General features: G+C 41.3%; 1 protein-coding gene across 3 annotated transcripts in view; it reads right to left on the reverse strand.

Moving 5' to 3' along the window:
- The window catches only part of cntnap2a (contactin associated protein 2a), a 248,014-nt gene that overhangs the window by 7,463 nt on the left and 216,667 nt on the right, over nt 1-23,884 (reverse strand). For 2 of the 3 annotated variants that reach the window (XM_086021181.1, XM_086021180.1), the window contains 5 exons: nt 20,507-20,725; nt 15,598-15,834; nt 13,426-13,659; nt 12,317-12,450; nt 4,338-4,431 (listed from right to left, as the gene is read on the reverse strand). In XM_086021181.1, coding sequence (XP_085877307.1) covers nt 4,338-4,431; nt 12,317-12,450; nt 13,426-13,659; nt 15,598-15,834; nt 20,507-20,725 — 918 coding nt within the window. Of the gene's footprint in view, nt 1-4,337; nt 4,432-12,316; nt 12,451-13,425; nt 13,660-15,597; nt 15,835-18,281; nt 18,312-20,506; nt 20,726-23,884 lie in introns of all 3 variants that reach the window. The other variant, XM_086021182.1, reaches the window with a different exon arrangement.

Genomic DNA, 23,884 nt, shown 5'->3' on the forward strand with positions numbered 1-23,884 from the left:
AAAAAACCAAAAAAGTTCAAGAGCGACTTGGAGTCAAGTGGCACAGCAAGTGAGCGTCGATGTTACATACAGTGCAATTTACATGATATGGGGTTGCAACAACCATCATATGACGCCCACAGTCACCTGCAGCAACTTGCAAGTCAGATGCCAAGCCAAGTTAATTCTTACAAAAACCAGACCACTATATTTATATGCTGGATGCACACAGCCGCTCAACTTAAGGTTGAAATGCATTTTCCGATCATGCGGAATTGCTTTGATCGGTTGCAAACTCACACATACAACTAGACCCCAAAAATGGATGCGCTTCAGTACAAACACACGCAATTGTTATGACACTTACATTGAGTCAAAGTCTGGGGCTAACCTGCTTTTCTTTTCTTTCACTCCTTTCCTCCTCTTTGAGAGCGGATCTCAGCACTGAATATTAGCAGGGACTTTTCACTCATCTCTGCCCTTCTCTCATCCTCCCTCCTCCCCTCTCTCTCTCTCTCTGCAGTGCGGTCCCACCCCCACCCTGACAGCAGCTGGTAAAAACATGGCTCTGTGGAATTTACATCAACACGGATCAGGATTCACCGGGGTAAAAAGTCCAGCTGCAGGCATTATGTCACAACCAGAAAGCCTTGGCCAAACACACTCAAGCACAACAGGATTAGAACCACCAGGACAATTGAACAAGCATATAGAAAGGGGCTTGTAAACAGTGAATTTTCCATACAGCGCCCAATAGAAATGCAGGCAACAACAACAAAAAAAACAACAGCAACAACTAATCACTTCACTATCAAAGCTTTAATGTGGACTCCTGAACCCAAACGTCAAAAAAACAATAGCGAGACATTTAAGCAGTTGCTCCACATTGGACAAGGAAATCAATTTTCCATCAGCTTGGAATGTTGTCAACATTAGTGTATTTGACTAGATGACTGAATAGGGAGATAACACATCCGCCAAAACAGGAACCCAAGTGACACCCGTGTCCAGTCTGCAGAAAGAAAGAATCGATTCAAGTGTTTGTCCAGCGTCTTATCAAATTGATTTGTTAAAAGACGCACGGCTGCCTTCCACATTGAGTAAGAGCACCTCAATGCTGCGGGATGTTATCTTGACAAAACACACAATTACAAAGTGATGCTATTCAATGCTTATCTGCTAGCAAGAACTCGTGGGCTGCACTTGCTGTCAGGAACAACTGATACTGTATCACTGCTAAATCATTTGAACTTAAAGGGGGGCATTTGATTAAAATCTCATTTTAATTGCTTGAATACAAGTAGCTGGGGGCCCGGAGTGCATGGAAAATAATAACAAAAAAGACTTCATAATTTGGCAAATTTACAGAATAATAGTCCCACGCTGAGCTTTGGTAGTTAGGGTCCTAGATCAGTGCTAGGCAACTGGCATCTGAATGCATTGAAACTATTATACTTTCTGAATTATTTTAATTCTTAGCTGCAATAGGTTACCTGAGCAACTGTGATGTCATTTCACAGCAAGTGGCAAAATGGCCGCCCCTCTAAGATGGAAAGAAAAAGGGTTATTTTGCTGCTTAACTCATTCACTGCCTTTTGTCTTTTCACAGTCCAGCCATTCAAATATATATGGAATTATTTGATAAACAAAAAATGAATGTTTTAGAATTTAGATTCTTCGAAGTTGGCACCTACTGCCCAAATAAAAGCTTTGCATACTTTACATTTGTGTACTTTCTCAGTCATCTTAACGAAGTGGATGATGCTTTATGACCTAGAATGACTTAAACTTCACAGATGTGTTTAAGACCATTTGAATTCAACGGTGTTTCCAAACGTTTTGACTGGTACTGTCGTCGTGCACATATTGTGTCCATATTAGAAATTGTCTTATTGTCATAGGTCTGGTTAAGAGGTGCATGGTCTTATGTGGCCCCTTGGTAGTGTGCTGATGAAAAATTGTGACCGCCTTGCTTTTCTTAAAAAGGCTTTTTTTTGGGAAATGTGATCTTGCATCCCACCAAAAAATTCCTCTGAAAATCCCTCAGGAAAACTTGATACTCGGTGTGAACTTCCAATTGGCCATGACGGTGGATTTCCCAAATGCAACTTTTAAATTGTTCAATGAACAGTCTTAGTTAACAGTAACAAGCAAACCATCTTGCTTCTCTATAGGCAGATTCAATCGTTTCGCCCTTTCTCAAGCTTTTGACTAAATGTGGCTCAATTTCCTTGCACACATTACATTAAAGTCGCTGAAGTTTGGGCTGGGTGTGTGATCCATGACTCATCTCCCTCAATGTGGCTGCAGACTTGTAGGCAGAAAGTCCTGCAGCCAAATTCCCCTTCTACACCCACCAGCATTCACGGTTTAATTCCAACTCCTAATGCACAAAAGCTGCTTTTATACACCAAAATGAAAATTAAGTGACATAAAAGCATGATTGCCAGCCAACAAAACTATTTCCAGCAACACATGGCAAGAAATGCTGAGTCTTCCATGGTCCCAATCAATACCACTTAAACACAATTGCCCACAGGAGCAACACTGTAAATCTCTCGAGGCCCGGCTTGAGACATGCCAACAACAGCCAATGGGCTGATTGAAGAACATTAAACCAACGTGCTTTAACAATCATTAGTCCTTAAAAACAGAATAATGCATCTTCTCTTCACTTTTGTTTCCTAAAATCACAAACCCTTATTTAAAAAGCTCGCCAATGTCACTTTAGTAAATAATATATACTCAGCTTCAAATTCTATACCATTAAACTAAATGAGAACAGACAATAGCGACCAAGAGAAAGCAATGATTAACTTCAAATCATCAGCCACAACATTAGGTATTTTTAATCATTATCATTCATGCTTTTTTGTCCCAGGCATTACTTCAACAGAATGTTTATCATCATGATTCATCCATCATACTGAGAAGACATACAATTTCTGTTTTACTATTAACTATGTGCAGGGCAAAAAATATTAAACACTATTCAGAGTGATCACTGTAAACACCAGTGGAAACATGACACGCATTTTCGCTTTAAAATCGCTCAATATCATACAATCATGTGATTTCTATTGTTGCAGAAGAAGCCTGAATGTGCAGCGAAGGAGGAGACATCACTCATTGTGCGCATGATAGCGCCCTTTCAAACAAAGCACCTCTGTCTTCAAAACAGGATCAGTCTGATGAGTCTTTCAATAGCTTCTTTTGTCTCTGAGGCCTCAGTGCAAAATAGGAAGCGATGGAACCAGATGTGCATGCGTTTATGCACACTGCCTTGTTTCCTCTCCTGCCTGTTGTTAGCCTTGTTTTCTTTTCATGCATTTATTTCCTGACTTTCCAGGGTCCTTCACACAAGAGCTGCATCAAAACACTTTGATGGATGACATCTCAGATATGTTAAGATACAAGGAATGGAAACAAGATTAGAAACACCAGCCATATTAAGGAGTAACAAAATTCATTCATACTTCATATTTTAGCGTAACTCTTCTGTCAAGACACATTTTTGAGCAATTCTGCTGAATTATATATATATATATATATATACACACACACACGTGTATATATATATATAATTATAAAGTTAGGGTAATAAATGTGTACGTTTTTCAGAATCATTGCTTTATGGGATTGTTGAGCACTGACTGTGTGTTCGTTAAATTTGATAATCACCTTTTCATCCCCACCAGCCATTTTCAGACCCTAACATTTAAAATAAGTACCAGGTATTGAAAGTCTGGACTCTTAAATGACATAAAAATACAACTATGAAGAAATAAAAGGCCCCCTCATTCATTCAGGTGGTGTTTGAAACGCAGTGGGAATACAATTGTCGAGAAGAATGAGCCTCGCAGCCCTGAAACCAACACAGCCCTGTAGTGCCCTCTAGTGGATTCATGTGGAAATACAATATGAAATCCATCCATCAATACTGTTTATCCCCATGAGGGTCAGCAATTCAATATTGTCCCTACAATAAAAGCTTACCATTAGCATTACCGTCTTAAAGTGATTTCTACATTTGTATACTATTCCAATACAAGAGCTGTGACAAAATCAAAGTTAGAGCATTATTATGATGGGTTTTAAGAAGGCACAGTCTTCATTTGTGGGTAAATTTAATTGAAAAAAAACAAAAAAACAATTCACAATGGATGCACAGTTAATTTTTAAAAGCAAAATTGTCGATACAGGATCTCATCAGAATGGGCAATGGTAGCTAATGTTTGAGCTAATGTGGATCTAATAAGTCAATTGTCAATAGAATCAGGCAAAGAAGACATTATATATTGGGATTTCTGTAGTATGTTAACTGTTTTCTTAAATGTGAAAATGCAATCTCTACTCACCATAAACTTTGCCCAAGAAGAGGGTCTTGACCAGGTTCAACTTGGTGTCCGAGGCATCTGGGAGAGTATAGCTGACAGCAGGGTAATGATCCAACTGAATCAGAGAGCGAGACAGGGAGGGGGGGGAGACAGTTGTAAATAAATTACCATTTGCATTGTTAAAGAAGGTGCGGGTCACAAAGCAACAACCGCAGCACTTTGAGCAACCTGGTCGTGCATCATTAGGCACCGGGCACATGATGAGTAAGAAGAAGCGATGGCTACCAGGTACAATGATGCTACTGTGCATATTAATGAGAGACTTATGTCTGAAAATCAATTTCAAATGTTCATAGACTCAAGTGAAAATATGCCATACCTGTATGAGTGTTTTGTTTACAGTACATACTATTTGGTTCAGGCAAGCCAGTTGTGGGTGTCGGGCCTCTTTTATGCACATTAATAAATGATTACAATTAAGTGACAGCTTGTTATTACTATAGTCAGAAACAGATTCAACATTTTTTGGCCTTTCGAACGCACACAAGTGAGAGAAGAGCCGTCATGTTTACAAAGAAGCCCATCAGTAGAGAAGTGATGCTGATGGAGGGAGGGAACACCGCACTTTAATAATCCTGAAACATAATTAACTTGTTATTGCTGTTTCACTGAAGTTTCTAATTAGCTTGAAGGCTGCAGCCCGCCGCAATTGACGGGAATCATTTCAGGCTCACAAATTGCTTTCTGTGTGTGTATGTGTGTTGAAGATATAAAAGATCCCCCTCATCGCCCACCACTCCTTCTCTCCACTTGTACTCTTCTCATTGCTCGCCAGAGGACTGCATCCGAGTTTCCACCAGGCTGCTGAATGCATACCAACAACCTCAGACGGAAGCATGTGGGTCAGATGAAAAACACGTTTTTTTGTTACGCGAAATTTGCTGAAAATCCTGCTGTGGCCGATTAGATGCTAGCCACGCTAAATTCTCACTGAGGTGTGTTTGTGTTATCATACTCATATCCCCAACAGTACCAGATAATTTTACCCCCAACACACACACACTCAGGCTCTCCAAATTTGATTCGCCCCAAAAGGGTGGTCTCGGTGGAGCATTGTGTGGGTTTTGTTTTCCGCGCTGGCTGGAGGGCGGGATAATGGGGCAGGATTAAATTGCACACAGTTTATTTACTTTTATCTGAAAAAACAAATTGGCTGCACAGCCAAGCGAGGGTTTTCTGGGTCCCAAAACCCAAACAAAAAGGTCCACCGAGGGAAGCTGCAACCCCATTTCACCAAACTTTGTCAATTACGGCCACAATTATGTGGAAGCTCTTCTTTTATGTTGCTCCATTTAGGCAACACAATTCTCCCCAAGCGCAGATGATGCTTTTAAGAGTAAATAAGGAACATATTCAAGGTGGAGTTCGGGAGGAAAAAAAAAACCCCATCTGAAATGTGTTTGAGCTCAGAATGGATCAATTTTAGCAAACTGCACACTATAAAGTTTCAATGCAGTAAGGAAGCATTAACTGTTCTATTCTTTGTTTCCCTAATTATAACTAAGGGACAGCAGAAATCCCATCACAGATAAACTATTCAAGTTGTTGGCTGTAAACAACAAAATATCATTAGCACATGAACTGAATTATTGTTCGGATCATGGCATAAATAAAGGACTCAATAGAGGAAGTAAATGTATGCAAAGCTACTCAGGTGGAAAGCGGTGGGATTAAACATGAGGTTTCATTGCAATGCATCAAATACACAGCAGTAGGTACACTTGCACAATCAACTCATTTCTAATCAAAGTGCTCTATCAACCATTCAAAACCATAAGGTATTCATTTAACAGTCATTACTGTGTGGTGGATTTTGCAAAGAACAGTCACAATAATTAAAATGATTGCTAAAACGGGGCAACATGGTGAACTGGCGATTTCAATAAAACACAAAAAACATGAAAGACTCTAGGTGCAAATGTGAGTTTGAAAGCTTGTTTGTCTATACAGTATAGTATGTGCCCTGTGATTTTCTGACGACCAGAAATTGATGACGTGATTCAGTCAAACATTAAACAATGGACTGCAAAGATTACGATACTATTAATAGTACTGATAAAAAAAAATAAAAAACATTCTTAAATGTGTCGACGCCCCCGCAACCCACCCATGCTCCGCCGGTCTACACATTAGTGATAAAAATAATTGGTCTCCAGCCTGCCTCTCGCCAAAGTCAGCTGCGATAGGCACCATCTTATCCTATCCATGCGGATAATCGCTGTCGAATTTGTATGGCTAGCTTGCTAAATCGATCCTTCTCAGTAAGCCACAATCAAATCATTGCTAATGTATACTTAAATCTCATTAGAGATATATGTTTACCTCAGTTTGTGACTGATGAGTTAATTGGATCCTGCTGGTGAGATTTACCTAACCTTGTTTATATCTCATCTAAACAGGTCTCAGTGTTTTGACTGGGTTACTCAGCAGCCTCAAGGAAACTCTCCAATTCTGTTTCAGCCGGGACATAGTGTGTGATCAATAGGCAGACCTGCCAGCCTCACTCATCTGTTCAAGGCAGCTAAAAAAACCCAAAACAAACCTCAGTGATTCATATGGCCACTTGGGGGCAGCAGAGACACAAAACTGACATCTCCTTGAGTGTGTATGAGGGCAGTGAAGCACAAAAATCTCCCGGATTGCACCATCTTTTATATCAGCGTTTCCCAATCCTTGTTTATCCATGCTTCATATTTTACATGAGAAAAATATCTTGTCATCATCCGTGTGAAATCTGGAAAAACAAAAAGTTGTTGTAATTTATTCTGTCTGTTGTATGAATGGCAACAGGTCAAGCGTACCTTTTACCATCCAGTGGGAGAGTGTTTTGACTACTTGTTCTCACTAGCGGAGCAAGCCGAAATATGCTTGGACCACCCAGGTACCAGGCCAGATGATTGACTTTTGGGCATTTTCCAATTTTCTCTGGGAATTTTCTCCCCCCCCCCCCCCATCTCCCGTAGGTAAGATATAATATTCCACAGCACCGTTGTTGGGAATCACAGTTTCTGATCTTATTTGAAAGCATATCTATACTTTAGGAGGGTGGTTGCGGTGCAGACTGGGTCATCAAAGTTTCTGAGTGAAAGATAGATGTTTATAGAGGTTCAACTCAACCCAGTGACACTGAAATAAAAAGTTGTACAAGAAGCTGAACATAGTGGTGCATATTCATGATCAGAGGTAGGCATTTGACAAAATTTTGCTGCTCCGTCATTCGTTAGCGGCCGGGGCCCCAGTCCGTCATTTGTCAGTCCGTCAATTTTTGTGACAAACCGAATTGTAATCGTCAGTTTGTCAGCTGTCAGTCAGTCCGTCAGTTAAGTCTGGCAATTAGTGCATCAGAAGTCTGTCGGTCCATCAGTCCGGTCCCCCACTCCCCCCAAAAAATGTCAGAAAAATAAGGATCTGTCAGTGATAGACGCAGTTAGTGATGATTACTCTCACGGGCAAAAATCTACTTCCGTCAATGCGTAGTCCGTCATTTTAAAAAAATGTCCTCTCAATCGTCAGCAAACCAGCGTTCAGCGTGCAAACCGGTTCATCAGTCTGATGGAATGCCCACCTCTGTTCATTATCACCGCTCAAATTCACATCCAAACGTACGGACGATTTAGAGTCTTCAATCAACCCAATATGTTTTTGTAATGTTGGAGTTAGCAACAGTACACCAAAAAATGCAATGTGAGAAAACTAGTTAAGTAATTAATTAAGTGAGTTAAATAAGTACGTCTGAGTTTCAGTTTCCTTCGCTCTTGAAACATACTCCAGTCGCCTTGCTGATCTCTCTCTTAAAAATCCCAAATTACCACATTGCGCCCAATGGTGCCTCTTAATGCTCATTCAAACACCTACTGGGGATGTTTAAGATAATGGCTGAATACTGGGCTACACATACACTAAGCTGCAATGAGGGGGTGGAAACAAAAACAACAACACATTTGTCAGTGGTGGGAGGTAACGAAGCACAAATGCTTCTATAATTGTACTTAAAGGAAGTCAACCCAAACATTTTTTTTCAAGAATCTGTTCTATGCAAGACCACTAGTTGAAATATGGCATTCTGATTAATATTGCATTTGTGGAAGCAGTAAAATCCACCTGTTTTTAGCCATCTCAGGGGGCGGCCATTTTGTCACTTCTGTCGACTGAACATGACATCACAGTTGCTCGCGGTTCAAATAGCGACCAATCTTGGCTCAGCTTCAGAAAACAGGTCAGCTGTGATTGGTCGTTACTTGAGCAAGACAATAAGGTGTATTTTTCCAGATATTTATCATTTTTGGTTCCGTAGTTTAGCTTTGCATAAGTTGGCTGACTTTCGCTTGCAACAAAGCTCTGTACTGTGATTTTAATCCCGCCCTCGTTACAAACACAAGAGGGAAAGCATTTTGTTTGGAAGGTTATCAAAACCAGTATTGTATATAAGTGACAGTAAAAATTCATTTAATTGATAACTTTTTCAGTTTTGTACTTAAGTACATTTCAGAGTCTGTATTTTTTTCATTTTACATTAAGTAAAAGAATTGAATGAGTACTTCTACTTTTATCAGAGTATTTAACAAACAACACAAAACACATTTATATGTACCTCTACTTTAGCACATAATGTGAGTATCTTCGCCACATCTGGTATTTTGTGTGTGGGTGTATGTGTGTGTGTGCGTGTGTTTACTGCGCGAAAGGGATGTGCTATGTTGAAGTGCTCCCCACTGCGTGATCAGCAGATGCAGGATCTGATATTTTGGTATAATTTTCCTCCTGTCAAGAGTATTTCACTGACGTATGAATGACGGTGATAAAGTTGATGCCATCATAAATCTTTGTGCACGCCATTAGTTTGAGAAGCAAGGGCTGAAGACATGATAATGCACGGGTAAATATATATACTGTACACCTGCCAAAATGACTATTATGGCTTTCTCCATTGGACTAGATGCACTGGTTTGCAATGCTATAGTAAATCCACACATAGGAGCATATGCATCATATACACTCACGAGCCACAACATCAGGTGCACCAGCGAAATATAATGAGATCCGACACAAAAGCATTAATAATGACCTATTTACAGATATATTGATGGCGATGAAGGTCATTGAGCGATCAATAATCACAATTCTGGACAGCATTTTCAGTTATGCCTATTAAACCTCATAAAATATTGAAGGTACGCCTAATGTTCTGACTGTACAGTGTATATTATTTAATGCACAAAGCAATAAATAGAGACTCTGCCCTCATCCTTTTCAACAATCTCCTGTATTATTGTTTTGTTCTTTGAAATATTGCCCATATGTAAAAAACACTGCTGGTTCCATCTGCCATTTTCCCAGCTAAATCAAATTAAATCCAGCCAAGTTTGGGAGTGCAGAAGGGTATCTCTTCAGTGTCAGTGCCGTATGACGAGGAGCAGACTTTATGTTGACTGTTTGTTTGTTTAAAGCGACCGTGAATAAGATGATGCTGCAGATGAGATGTCAAAGAAGTCTTGGGGGAAATTACATGCTCTCACTCACACTTGTCAACGTGAGAATGATGGTTCTTAGAGGCTAACCAGCTGCTGGAATTTATTAGCAGAGCTGGGCAGTCCGTCCCTTGGCCGGGCCGGTCGGACCCGCCGGCCCGGCCGGATGCCCATTTTTGGGGCGGAGGGGTGGGGGGGTTGACAGATTTTTAAAAATGGCTGGACCAAGCATGGCGGGAAGTTGATTTTAGTCCGGCCCACTAATCGGCCCTCATGCGTGTGACGTGCTCGCGAGGCGGCCAAAAATCAGCTCAGCCTACTCGGTGAAAGGCTTCTTTTTAGGGTTCTTTCTACTCCCGCGTCTGCGTGAGTGACAAGTGCTGTTATAAGGATTGTGGTATTGCCCCCACGCCCCCTCTTGTAATGGTATGCCCCAGTTGCAGGTGGGATGCGCTGGTTAAGTGATGTGACAATGAGGAAACACAAACACGCTTGAGCGCACGTTGCTGTCTCACATGCTGCGATGACATACAGTTTCCCACACGGAATCGGATGCACCACGCAGCTCGTTGCTGCTGCTGCAAAGTAAACATGACTAAACAAGCTACTCACCCACGTTCCCCCTTAGCCGCCACCTTCAAGATCGTTTTCGCAATAAAATTAAATGCATCGTTTAGTCATCTCGGTCCCTTTATGGTTGTGGCAGCCACGATATCCATTGTTTGTCACTGTCTTTTTGAAGCAACGCCCCCCGACTTGTTTCAAAACAATTTGTGTCCACGAGTATATTCAGACACTAGCACATCAAGGTGGAGTTCATGCACTTTTTCTGGCATTCCCTACTTCGCCATAGCAAACCTGCATTGTATAGTGGTTTGCTGCTACGCTTTTATTTTGAAGGGAAGGAGGGGAAGTGTGCAAAATAAATAAGTAACTTGACTGCGACTTCTGGCCGCCTGTTGGACCCAAATAATTATACAATACGACATATCCAACCCCGGGGCTCGCAATGCAAGTAAGCACGCAGTTGGGTAAATACTACTGGCGCATTTGAAGCGTGTCCACAGCGGGTTCGAATAGTAAATTAGCCAGCTAATGATCTTTAAAAAGCCTCTGCCGTCAGCGTTTCTCCCGCAGCAACGTCAATCACGGCCGTTTTTTTTTTTTTTTTGGGTCGGGGAGCGCAACGGGACGGGGGCCGACAATGTTTATGAATATGGCCGGAGGGTCGCGGCCAGAAGGGTACCCAGGTCAAGGGTGGAGGGTCGCGGCCGGACCGGCAAAAAATGGTCAAGTGCCCAGCTCTGTTTATTAGCAACTGCAAGTTAACACAGTTCAGCAGTAAATTGCCAGAAAGATTGCATACAATACATGTACTGGTGCGGCTTGTTTATTTTCTTCAGTTGGTACTATGTATAAGGTGTATCCGAAAAGTTTCAGGACTGGTTTAATTCATTTGAATGTCTCAGACTTTTGGTAAAAGGTGATCCAAAGATTATTGTAATCATTTACAGACTTCCAAGATAAAATGGCAAATTTATGGACGAGTTTGAAGAAATGTGCCAACAACTGAAAATACTGTGGATGAACCTCTGGACAAGTTCACCTGGAAAGTCTTGAACTTCCTGAATGATGTTGCTGCTTTTAAAAAAGAGAAACTACTTGCCGATCGAAAACGCCTTCGAGGTGCACTAGCAGCCTAATGACTTTGAAATCAAAATGCAAGAAAGCAGAGCGTTTACAGCAGGTTTACACTGGCTCCCACTCAGCTGTAGAATATATCTTAAAATTGGTCTATAAACCATTGAATTGTTTTGGCCCTGAATACAATCAATTAATGCTAATATAAACCCAGTAGGGTTCTGAGGTCTGCAGACTCAGGTCAATTACTGGAGCCCAAGTTTCAAAGCAAACACGGTAAAGCTGCAAAACTTCAGGCAACACCTTTGAGAGGGTGCAGCAGCAGAAGCTCGATGTAAAAGAGCATGAAACTGATCAGCTGAACATCAAACTTACTCAGCAATCCAAAGACAGGGAAGGACAATACACTTTTTTTTCCCCAAGGGTTGGTTTGGCAACAAGACTTGGCTAACTATGTAGCAATGCTAATGCTCCAATGTAGCTCTAATGATAATCTATTTAGCTGCTGCCTTCTTCAAATATCAGGATCTGAGGCAGCATTAAGACAGGTATGACTGATTTATGTATAAACCCGCGCACACATACACAACACACAGGCACACGCACACACAGCAAAGCATTGTAATCTGTCTACTGCAAGTGGATTAAAAGTGGCAGAGGGCAAACTGTGTCATCTTCGCAGCAGTCTCCCTCTCCGACTCAACCAAAAACATCACCATCGAAACAAGTATTGTGTTTGCGTGTGCTTTTGTGCATTTTTCAGGATTCTCGCTTGACCCGAAAGCTAGAATAATAGAACAGTGGAACTTAGTGTGTCTGTACAATCACTACCTGGATGGTGAGGCTTCTGTCAATGCGAGACATATTGATGCTATGTGGCTGTCCATTGGCCAGGTTCCGCTGGTCCACATCGATGGCGAATGGCTCCTTCAGACCTCCCAGGTTGTAGCGGACCTGCAGAGAACCTGCAGATACATGAGGGTGGACCTTGAACAGCTAGTCTTATTTGGCTCATATTTTTCCATTTCAAAAAGTATACTTTCATAATATATAATGAAAAAAAAAACTGTTTCAAAAATTCTACTTTTCCTCAGAAAGTCGTGCCATGTTCCCACTCATGCAGCTACAGTATAAAGAGAAAACAAAATATCATTATCACCTCGGTATGATGTGGCGCTTTTCTGCACCACTGCACACTACCATAACCATGAATGCATTGTTAAATGAATACCTTTTCAATCGACATGAGGATTATCATCTTTCTAAAGGCAGAATTTGCATGAAGCAGAATAGAAAAAGTCTTTATTGTCAATCCAGACACTTAAGTCAACATGGTTTCCCCTCTAAAATTGCATTATTTATCCCCATTTTTTTGTCCGAAGCAACCAGGGCAGAGTGCAGACCCATCCACAGACTTCAACTTTAAGGGAGGCACATGAAATACATGCGGTGGCCCAATTATTATGAAAGCCCAACAGACAGTACTTACGGTCGATATTTCTGATTCTGATTACCATGACAACGTTTATGGTACATATACATAGAGGCCATCTTGAGTACATAGACCAAGCAGCCGTTTTGGGAAGTCAAGCAATTTGTGAAGACGCCTCATTCTCTTGCTCCGTGGAGAGGTATCACCAAGCCACAACTCATTGGATTCATGCCGAACAGTTGATTTTGATTCTATTATGTCATTCTAACTCCATTTTACTATTATTTTCCAGTGACGCACTGACATAATGCTCATAACGGGCGACCTGGCTCAAGGTGTCGGCAGCAGAATTACAAAGAAATAAAGAAAAAGTCACTCTTCATATATTAGATATCAAAGGGGTTTTTGGTTCCCATGGTTTCCCTTTAGTTGCCCACCCCAAGTGTGTTCCAATATTTCTATACATATTATTTAATTACGTTTGAGCAACCTCCTGAACTGAGCTTACCATTGTGCCTTAACACCACTGCCATGTAGTCCTCTGTCCTGGAGCTGACATACATCAAAATGGCGGGTGCACTGGATGTGCTGAAACTAAAGGTCACTTCCTCTTTCGTTAAGTTGACTTCCTGCGAAGTCAGGGAACTCGCGAGGACCTTGGAGTCCTTCATGGCTCCTGCTGCACCTTCTGGGAGGAGGTTGTACCGGACCAGTGTCCCCGTCTCAAAGAAGCCTCCAACATCTGTGCAGGGGACAATGCAAATGCTAAATCAACACATTTACCTAATTACACTGTGCAGTCACTCCACAAGTTGGATTCATTAACGAGCAAGCAATTTGATTGAATACTTTTGGTTTGGTTGTGATTATTCTCATTCATCCATTTCATTGTATTCTCACGACATTGGATCAGTTGCAACTGGACTGGTTGAGTTGTCTTTGAAGATGTTTTGCCTATCCAAGACTAAGCTAGGACAATGCTATCTTAGCTAGTGCTAGAGTCCCTCTCTGACTCACAAGCTAGTAGTACCTCCCTGATGAAGGCTTCTCGGATCAGAGATGAAAACATCTTTTAAGACATCCCGAACGGCCCACTTGCGATCAATTTGATGCTCTGGTACTGATACTTTTGTTATGTTGCTCTCATGCTTTTATCAGTCTGAATGAGTGCATCCTGCCTGTCAAATACAAAAGAGATAAAAGGCCCAAAATGCATGAAATTAGAGAATGGGTAAGAATCAACCTCTGTTGAATCCAATTGCCTGAGTTCAGCGGCATTTGAGGATGAAACGTTTTGTGCTGTGTCTCGTTGATCCTGTAACGAGTTATTGAGATATTTACCTGTATTACTATTAAATTTCACTTGTCACATTAACATGGTCAACGGGAAATGACATGTAATATTGACTTCCTTTAGATTGTAAGCCTCAGGGTGCAGCTTTAAACAGGTATTATATTGATATGTGCTTATTCATTCTGAATAATTCTTACAAAATAAAACAGACCAATCTTACTAATTACCATTATTTTAAAGGTTGTACAGGTTGCTCTTGCTTCATATGTCATTGTTCCGCACGGAAGCAGGAAAGGAAAGAGAACGGAGGAGGTGAAGGGGACGGAAGGACAGATGGGTATCAAGAGTGGAGGAAAAAAAGGGAGACGGATGAAGCCAGAGGGGAAAACAATAGTGGAAAAAGGAATGAGAAAAGCGGAGAATAGAAAGAGAAGGGGAAACACGACTGAAGAGTGACAGCAAATCACTGAACATGAGCAGAAGAAAAAAAGAATCAAAAGCAATAGATGAAGGAAAGATTGGATGGACGCACACCAAAGCAACATGCAAAAGGAGAGTGATCCCCTTTTTTTTTTTCTTTGCAAAAGCACCCACACACACTTATAGTTTATCTTCATTCTCTAAGCTCCGAAATGCCTCATCGCTTGTGATAGAACTCATAGGACGTCGCATATCACCAGACACTGTCACACTTTTTTGCAACACGCACACAAACAGCTTCCCTGTCATGTTGTCACCACCCTGCCAACACCACAGGGGGGAAAAAAAAGCTTTAGGAAACAAATTAATTCACATGTCGGGGATCACGTCAGACTGTGAGCTTTGCACCGAGGCTCTGATGGCAACGTCAAATTTCTTCGCCGAGCGTTTTCGGAAAACTTGATTCGGGAGCTGCAACGACTAATGACTCCCCAAAGCAGGTGCTTTCAGCCCTAATAAAAAAGTTACAAGGTGACACTCAGCTTAAGGAAATGCTTGAAATATTTTTTGGGGGGCTGATATGATCAGCGAGGATGTGCGACAATGTACAACACCCAATCCCCCACAAGTGCAACACCCCTGCTATCAAAGCAAACATGGTGGAGCAGCATTTAGCTGTTAAGATGCACACAAATGGAATAAGATGCCAACAGAAGAATTATAATTCCAGGTTAAAAAAAAAAAGCTTTTTTCCCCCATGCCTATATTTGAGGTCTTTTAAAGCATTTTTAAAGATCAGTTTTTCCAAATCTTTTTCTTACACTGTACATTCTTTTTGTAATTTTAGTAAGATATCTTTTATTTCTGTACTTTGGTTTGAAATTTCTTTAGTTCTCAGTACATATGTTTTTTTCCTATGGAAATTTGTGGTCTTCAAGACAAGTTCTTTTTTTTTTTCTCCCTCACCTCGAGTGCAGAAAGGACCGTCATAGGCAGTGAAGGTGCAATCGCACAGGTAGCCGTTGTACTTCTCCACACACTTTCCGCCATTGCGGCAATACATGCCGTAACTGGTACAATGCCCTTGGCAACCGGGCTTGACCCCGGGCGTCACCTTGGCCCTCTCATCCAGGTCAAGGGTGACGCCGTTCATCCGCAGAGCTCGGATGCAGCCCAGGAAGCCCCTCTGGCCCCCTGCGGCACCTGCACACAAAGTGGAAGCGGTTAACAGGAACGCCAAAAGACACAACTTGAAGTCAGGGTCGGAAAAGTCATTTGGAATGCAAAAGGGCTATATTTTTTAATCGCTTTTAAAAACATTCCCATCTTAACGCCTGGAGGAACCGCTGCTGTTATGCGAATCTCTCCAACTGAGCTGCTGTTCTTGAAATAACCTTGAGCTGGTTTGATTTTTCCCTAATTGGATGAGCCTAATGAACACAATGTCTGAATGAAAATCCCACTAGCGAACATATGTAGATGGATTCACAAGCAGTATTAGCTACATACAACACACACTGCTTGCCTCCGACTGCCTGTACTTAAACTGTCCGCGGCAACATCATTCTTAGCCTTGGGGCGTCCAAAGCAATTCATCCATCGCCCTTTTGGCCTTGTGCTGTTCCTGTCTAACTGCTCATTAACATGGCCACAGATTGGGTTTGAGGTAGACTGATATGTGCCTAAATGACTATCGTAATAAACACAATCATAAAACTACACCCATAGGTATAGATTTAAAGTGCGATCGCATTAAACAGTCGCAGTGCTCTGCAGTTAACAAAAGCCGAGGGGCATTTTAGATATTAAAATCTCTCAGATGCATCGCTTCAATTACAGAGAAGTGGTCATTTAAAGATGCCCGTATATGTACGTGCGCACACACGCATACACAGGTAAGCCAAACAGGTACTAGACTACCATGTTAAGACTACTAATACATTTTTATCATCATGCATTATTCATGTTGGGATGCAGCTGGGCTTTTACACTCTTCCTCATCCATTTTCTGATTCCACAGCGGATTGCACCCCACCCCACACACACCCCAACACTTGTTAATTAATCTATTTTGTGCCACTGATTGGCTGGAGGGTTTCACCACCTGTTTACCTCATTTCAAACTCGTCTTTGATTAAACGGACACCAGGCTCTGATGCCGATGGAGGATAAAGTGGACGCATGCACACCGGCATGCACACATTCCGTTTAATCACACAGATACTGGATACTGTCAATATTGTCTTATTGTATATCTGATGGATGAAGGAACAATCAATATTTGCTTATTATTCATTTATTCATGGCTTAAAAAAATAAATCCCAGTATTAGAATAATAAGATAAAGTAGGTCAAACGGGCTGGAATTCTATTTTGTTTTCCTATTCTAGGTGGCGCTACAGAGCCATTTCGTTTGCGTCGTTTACGGCGACTTTAAAATATACAATTTTTCGCCAGGCCCGATGAGACTGCAAAGTTTGGTGAGTTTTCGTGCATGTTTAGGGGGTCAAAAATGTGATCAAACGGGGAGAAAATAGAAAAAAAATTTTTTTCTCCAAAACAATAGGGACCTCGCAGCAGTCGCTGCTCGGGCCCTAATTACACATAGTGTATTAATTGATCTGTCACCAAAATGACAACCAGTTTCACGCAATTCTATTGTTTGATTCAGTGCTTCCATCCATCAAAAATCCATCTGTGTATTTAACACGACGGCAAAAACATTGTAATTTGCATGTCACCTTAGTAATGAGTTAAGTTACCTTCATAAGGAAATGGATTGCAACCACAGCCATAAACATCAAGCAAAATCATTTATCATTTCTTATCAATTTAGCATGATTCGGTGATCCTTATCAACACTGAACTCATGATTTCTACCTTAAATAATGAGTGAGTTCTGCTACATTAATTTCACATGAATAAAATCACTACTGTAAACTACAGAGCTGTTAAAATGCAGTTATAGAATGCTGCTAGTTGATAATTTACCTCTGCTATATTTATTTGGGTTGGTCTTTAAGATGCTATTTGTTTTGGATTAGAGTTTGGATAGTTTGGACCTATTGGTTAAAAATACCAAGTCTAAAGCCTCTATAATCCACAATTATTTCCAAGGAGATGTTATCACACACACACACACACACACACACACACACACACACACACACACACACACACACACACACACACACACACACACACACACACACACACACACACACACACACACACACACACACACACACACACACACACACACACACACACACACACACACACACACACACACACACACACTCATTTCGCAGCACAGGATTTGATATCTGTTGGTTCGCAGCAATGTATTGCCTCGTTAGGATAGACTTAATGGACTCGGGGCTGATGGAACCCTCCATGAAAAATCTACTTGTATAGTGAAATGAAGAGGCGCTTTGTAATTCCTCACGTCAACGTTGGGAAGTGCAGCATGAATCAAAACAAGTATCAATACAACAGCACATTCATTCTCACTAATGTTAACAGAGCAACAAGCGATGAAGATGCGGCAGAACTGCAGGTGAGATTTGACTTGGAGCGTCTGACGGACCGTTATGTCTCTCACTCGCTGCCACTGACACATTTTATTGCACTCATTAAATGTTACCTACTGTCTTGGCAGGTGTGTGAGGCCGGTTTCCCTGTGACGGGGTGTCGCACACATGCAGCGAGAAGCAAAAAGCGGTTGATCCGATCAGGCAGAAGCCAGAAAAAAAAAAAAGGAGACAAGAAAACATTCAAACGGAAGAGAGAAGTGAGCATGCAAAAAAATAACAAAAAAGAAAAAAAAAAATGGGAGTAAAAACACATTAATTGAGGGTGAGGCATCAAACAGGTGGTTAAATGAATGAAATGTGAGATTCAGAGTTATATGCATGTATTAAGTGAATCGGGGAGCTAAAAGTTAACCGTGTAAAGTGAATCACAGAAGGTTGATGGTCTAAACATCCACTTTCAAGGCCATTCGAGCAAATGAACCATTGTGCAGTAAACACTAAAGCAATCAAACGCTTGATGAGGAGCATATTGACTGAGAGGAAAAGAGATGTAGATGGCACTGGAACACATAATAGGGCTGGAATTTGTTTTGGTGTGAAATGACACAAACACATCAGTACACACTTCGACGAACATTTCTTTCCGCCTTTTAATCAAATGTTGCATTGAATGTCGTCGTTTCAGCATGGCTGGCATTGTCTTCTTTTTTTTGTCTTTCGGGCTTGTGGCCTCACAAAATTCTTAGCTTTATGTAAAATTCAAACCTCTTTACTTATGCTTTGACATTTTGGCACTTTCTGAACAACGTGTTGACGGAGGGTGAAATGTAAGGTAAGTGCTTATTTTTAAACCCAGATAATGGCTGGATAAATTATGAGAGCTGACCACTTTTGATTGGATGAATATTCAAGCCCAGTCTTGCTCTATTGCTTGATTGACGATCAGATATAAGAACACACAGTCCTCTCTGTGTTGCTACAAGTCGTCCCCTAATACCTCTTCCATTATTTCTCGTGTCACTGGCACCGTTCTTACACGCGCAGCCAGCCAATTTGGCCACAGAAAATGAACCGGCGTGAATGAGGTGCCATATGGAGGCCGTTGAATTTACAGCTTTGTAACACTGAATCAAATTGCAAAGAGCATTTCCACCATGTCAAATCCCTTTTCCGCGTCACCGATGCGCTCCAAGAGGCAAACTGGGAGAAGGAAGGGTGAGGAGGCCGTGGATGTGACCGTTTGCGGCAATCGTATGAGGAGCAAGGCTCAAGGTAGGGCGACTGTTAGGAATTTGGTCACATTAGTTGCCTCAGCAAATAATTTAGCCACTAATCTTTTTATTACTGCATCTTGGAAGTTTGGTATCTCGACTACTGAAGGTACGAATGACAAGGAAATAGGAAAGCACAGTAAGAGATTACACAAAGGAAGAGAGCAGATTTGGCCCATTATCAACCCAGCACACCTCTTTAACCAAATGTTACATGAGTCAGTGTTAAAATGAGGAATGATCTGCTAATGCCTGCGGGGGACCCTCAGCGGCTTTTTGTGCAGTGTTGCTTTTATTTTATTTGAAAATAAATGTGAGTCACAGTTTTAAAGTACAAAAAAGGTGACCTCACATGGTGATTTTTGTTTTATTCACACCCCCGCAGAGCCCACACACAGGATTATTGGATGTCTGACTTGCCTTCATCAAAAAGTCTTTATCACTTATGAATTCCCGAGGAAGCACGTGTCCACGCGTGATTAAATATGAAACTCCAATGTGAGTGCGTGTGCGGGATTAGCATTGAATTAAACCGAACTGAAGCCATTTAGGAGAGAATTTCCACTGGAGGCTGGGCCTTCTTTTACCAGAAAAAAGGTATTAAGCTTTCAAATGTTCCCAGTACTCTATACATGGGTGGTCTTACAAGGATAAAGCTAGTACAGAAAGCGTTTTAATTGACATCAATTCATTTTCTGTACCACTTGTCATCATGGGAGTCGCAAGAGAGCTGGAGCCTATCCGGGCTGCCTTTGGGCGGGAGGCGGGGTACATAGTTGACTGGTTGCCAGCCAATCACAGGGCACATAGAGACGACGACGACAACAACAACAACAAAATCACACACATTTATACTTATGGACAATGTAGAGTGCATGAAAAACAAGCATAGAGAGAAAAAACTCCACACAGTCCGGAGCCCAGATTCAAACCTAGAACCTCAGAACTGTGAGTCAGACGTGCTAACCACTAGCACACTGTGCTGCCGTTTCATTAAACGGTTCCATCCAATGACATGACATCTGGTTGTTATAAAGTGGACATATTGTCCATGATTGTTGGACTCACCCACATAGAGCTGGCTGAACAGTTCTAACCGCGTGTGCCCCTGCGCCGGCGCCGGTCGAGAGGCACGGTAGGTCTGGTCCAGCTGAAGAATCGCCTCCTTGACGTTCCGCTCGGCTATCACGCGGTGCCACTGGTCGTCGTTGAGAGGCGCGGCCGAATGCACCGTTAACTCCACTGGGCCATTTCCCACGTCGAAGGAAAACGAGACAACTTGGGGAGCTGTGTGTGAAGGAAAGAAAAAAAACTTTATGCATGTCGTGGACCCGTTTTGGGTGGGTCCTGGATTGATAGTAAAAAAGACATACTGTACATTCTTATTCAGATTTTTAAGAATGTTACAGAGGTGCACCGAAATCCCATTCAGAACATGTTAAGGTGAGGGAGAAGAAGTATAAATGCCTCACGCTATAGCCACCAGTTCGCTCCATAAACAAATACAGTGAAGCTCGGCCTATGGCTAGCAGACATCATGGCTAGCGATGTGTCAAATGTATTTAAAACGCCATCTCGTTAACTTGAACATCACTGCACACGAAAGAAAACTACGAATTCCAGTGGAATTTAAACAACCTTTCATGGGCTCGTCAGACCAAGCAATAAATAAAACCAGTGTTTTTATAGTATCATCCTTTCAACTGATAAACTGTTAGTGATGCACTTGTCTACAATGCATCATTTTTTTTTAAGAAGGCTAACTATTGATGTTGTACTGTCATCAGTGCTGGGGAATCTTGATCTTTGATTTCACTTTATTCATTTTTAGACATGCAGTTATCATGTTAACGCTCAGTTCCTTAACTCATTTTATCCCAATGACATATAGTTATTTTCACAGAGCGGGTCTGAAAAAGTCTGGTACTGATCGAATGTTCCCCGAATTTCCGTTAGAACATGTAAGAATACTCAAGTCACCTTTATTTAGTGTAGTTTAGTTTAACAATATAATATGAGGAATTCAGAGTGTATTTTCAGAGGCTACTTCTAAACAATAGGCACATCCCAGGATGCCAACAGATGAGGATGCCTGGTCTGAAGGAATAATACTTTCTCGTTTGCCATAGTCACTCAACAATAAAAGCGACACGTTCTAAAGCCCCCAAACGTCCTCTTCTGTAGCAGTCATCTGTACAGGTAAATGTGCACTCAATTTCTAATCTAATGGCTCATTTATTTCAAAGCAATTCATTTGGCTGGTATAGATTTTTGCCCGGTGATACGTGACAGATGTGGAGAAGCACTAATCTCGGAGGCAAGGTCGATAGGCACCAGCAACTGTTGGCTTTTGCACGACATACATTTATGTCAGAGTGACTGGGCTTTTCTATTTCTATTTGCTGTTGTGGAGCATTCATTGGCACAATAGGCAAGGCCAGGAGCTGAAGTCGAAGCAGACAAATGCATGAAGACAAATGACAGCGCGTGTAAATTAGCAGCAGAGGAAGACAGCAAAATTTAATAGAGCACGATGACCTTGTTTGGCTGCATGATTAATTTTCATAATGACTGGATTTGTGTGCATGTCTGTAATGGAGGGATTGAAGCCAATGGAGTGTGCTGGAGCTACTCTGAGATGAAAAGTTAACATTTCAACAGGAGGCGCTATTTTACATTTGGTGACCAGCACAGAAATCCTTTGAGTATTTGTGTTTTTTAAAAACATGTTTTTATTGAGTGAACCACTTGTCCATTCCAGATGATTTTTATGATATGTTTTGTGGTAGTGTGTGTGGTTGTGACAGGGCAGAAACGTAAGAGGAAAGGGCAAAAAATTCACATCTTAAATCACTAATTTGTGTGCTTAAATGAATGACAGCGCTCCTCATTTGCACTTCCAAGGCGCCCATTCATGTTTTATCTGTAAAGGGTACAAAGCAGCAATGAGGACAATTATTTTTGCAGCTGGAAAGTCTATATTTGCAGTTGTCAAATAAAAGCCAATTTCATACAATATGCCCAATGTTAGGCGCGACTGTGTGACTTCTGGAATTGAATGATTTGGGGGAAAAAAAGGCATACTTTGTGAGTGGTGTCATACTGCAGATGGACAATGGACAGCAGAAATAAAAAAAAGATTAATGACCATTTAGCAGCACTATATATTTTCTGTTTCTGCTTCATTATGGCTTCATTTGGTTCAGATGCTAGCGAGGCTAATTGTATGTAGTGGATAGAGGAAATAACCGTCTTATTTTTGCAGTCGAGCCATCCTTTAGGTCCATTTTTTTTCTCTGCCTTTACAGCTCACTTGCATTCACTAACCCAATCTTCTATTGGGATTATTTGCGAGACAAATGATATCACATGGTTAAAATGAGTGCATTAACCTATAAAATAAATCTCAAAAAGCGACGCCTCCGAGACAAACAGCCGCGTGTTCAAGCAATGTGACGGCCTTTACTACACTAAATTAATGATCCTTGTTGAACAGTGCAAGTCTGCAGGGCAGTGACAAAGAGCACTTATTTCACTGTGCTTACTGGACGTTAATATGCTGCAGGATTGACATTTTTGAATTATTTTGGCGCAGCGCGGGAAGATTTTCATAGCCAAGTCATGTACACATTGATTTAATTGAGTGTGTTAAGCATTTGTATGTTGGTCTTCAGAAACACCACCTGATCATCGTCTCATTGTGCTTTCTCTATTTATCTTTGGATACAGAGGTGTAAACAGCCAAGTGACAAAAACAATCAGACTGAGCTGGCGCTCAGTGGGGCACAGATCTCTGCCAAGGCTGAACAATCAGAATTTGGATGGGCTCCAAATTGCACACCAAAGATACCCACCTCCTCCATATGCCTGCAATTTGTCATGAACATTACATTTTACAAGATAGAGGAACATGTAATTTATAGAAAAGCAAGAGAAAAAAAAAAAGAAATCTGGCCTTTCAGCTGGACCTACAGCAAAATTAATGGGTTCTTCCTTGGCCAGTCCCCTCGATAAAGCTTTGGATAACACTAAGGAGGTTTTTGTGTAATCCTGCTCACAAACAAACAAATCAACAGTGATGACCACATGACCTAATTGTGAAGGGAATAAACAAGGAAATTTGGCTTCTCTTAAACTTCCTATACCGGCACACAAATACAACTTGAAATACCCCGAAGGCGATTCGATTTGGAGTTCAATAAAAAAATAGGTAATGGATAGGTCATGCTTCACATGTCAAACATGCAAAATGGAAGCAAATCTTGTGAGACTAACACTAGTGGTTTTTGTTTAGGTAATCCATTTTGGATTCTGGGTCTAAAATATTATCAATATTCTAATTTGCAAACTTGCATTTTTTGAAAATGTGCATATATTTACCTCATAAAACCTTTGGGCATTTAGCATCTTTTTGGTTTGCCTTTGGTGACCCGAGTCCATAAAATG

This window comes from Filicampus tigris, chromosome 21 (genome assembly GCF_054856515.1).
Source record: "Filicampus tigris isolate MCC_2025a chromosome 21, RoL_Ftig_1.0, whole genome shotgun sequence".
NCBI classification, from domain to species: Eukaryota; Metazoa; Chordata; class Actinopteri; order Syngnathiformes; family Syngnathidae; genus Filicampus; species Filicampus tigris.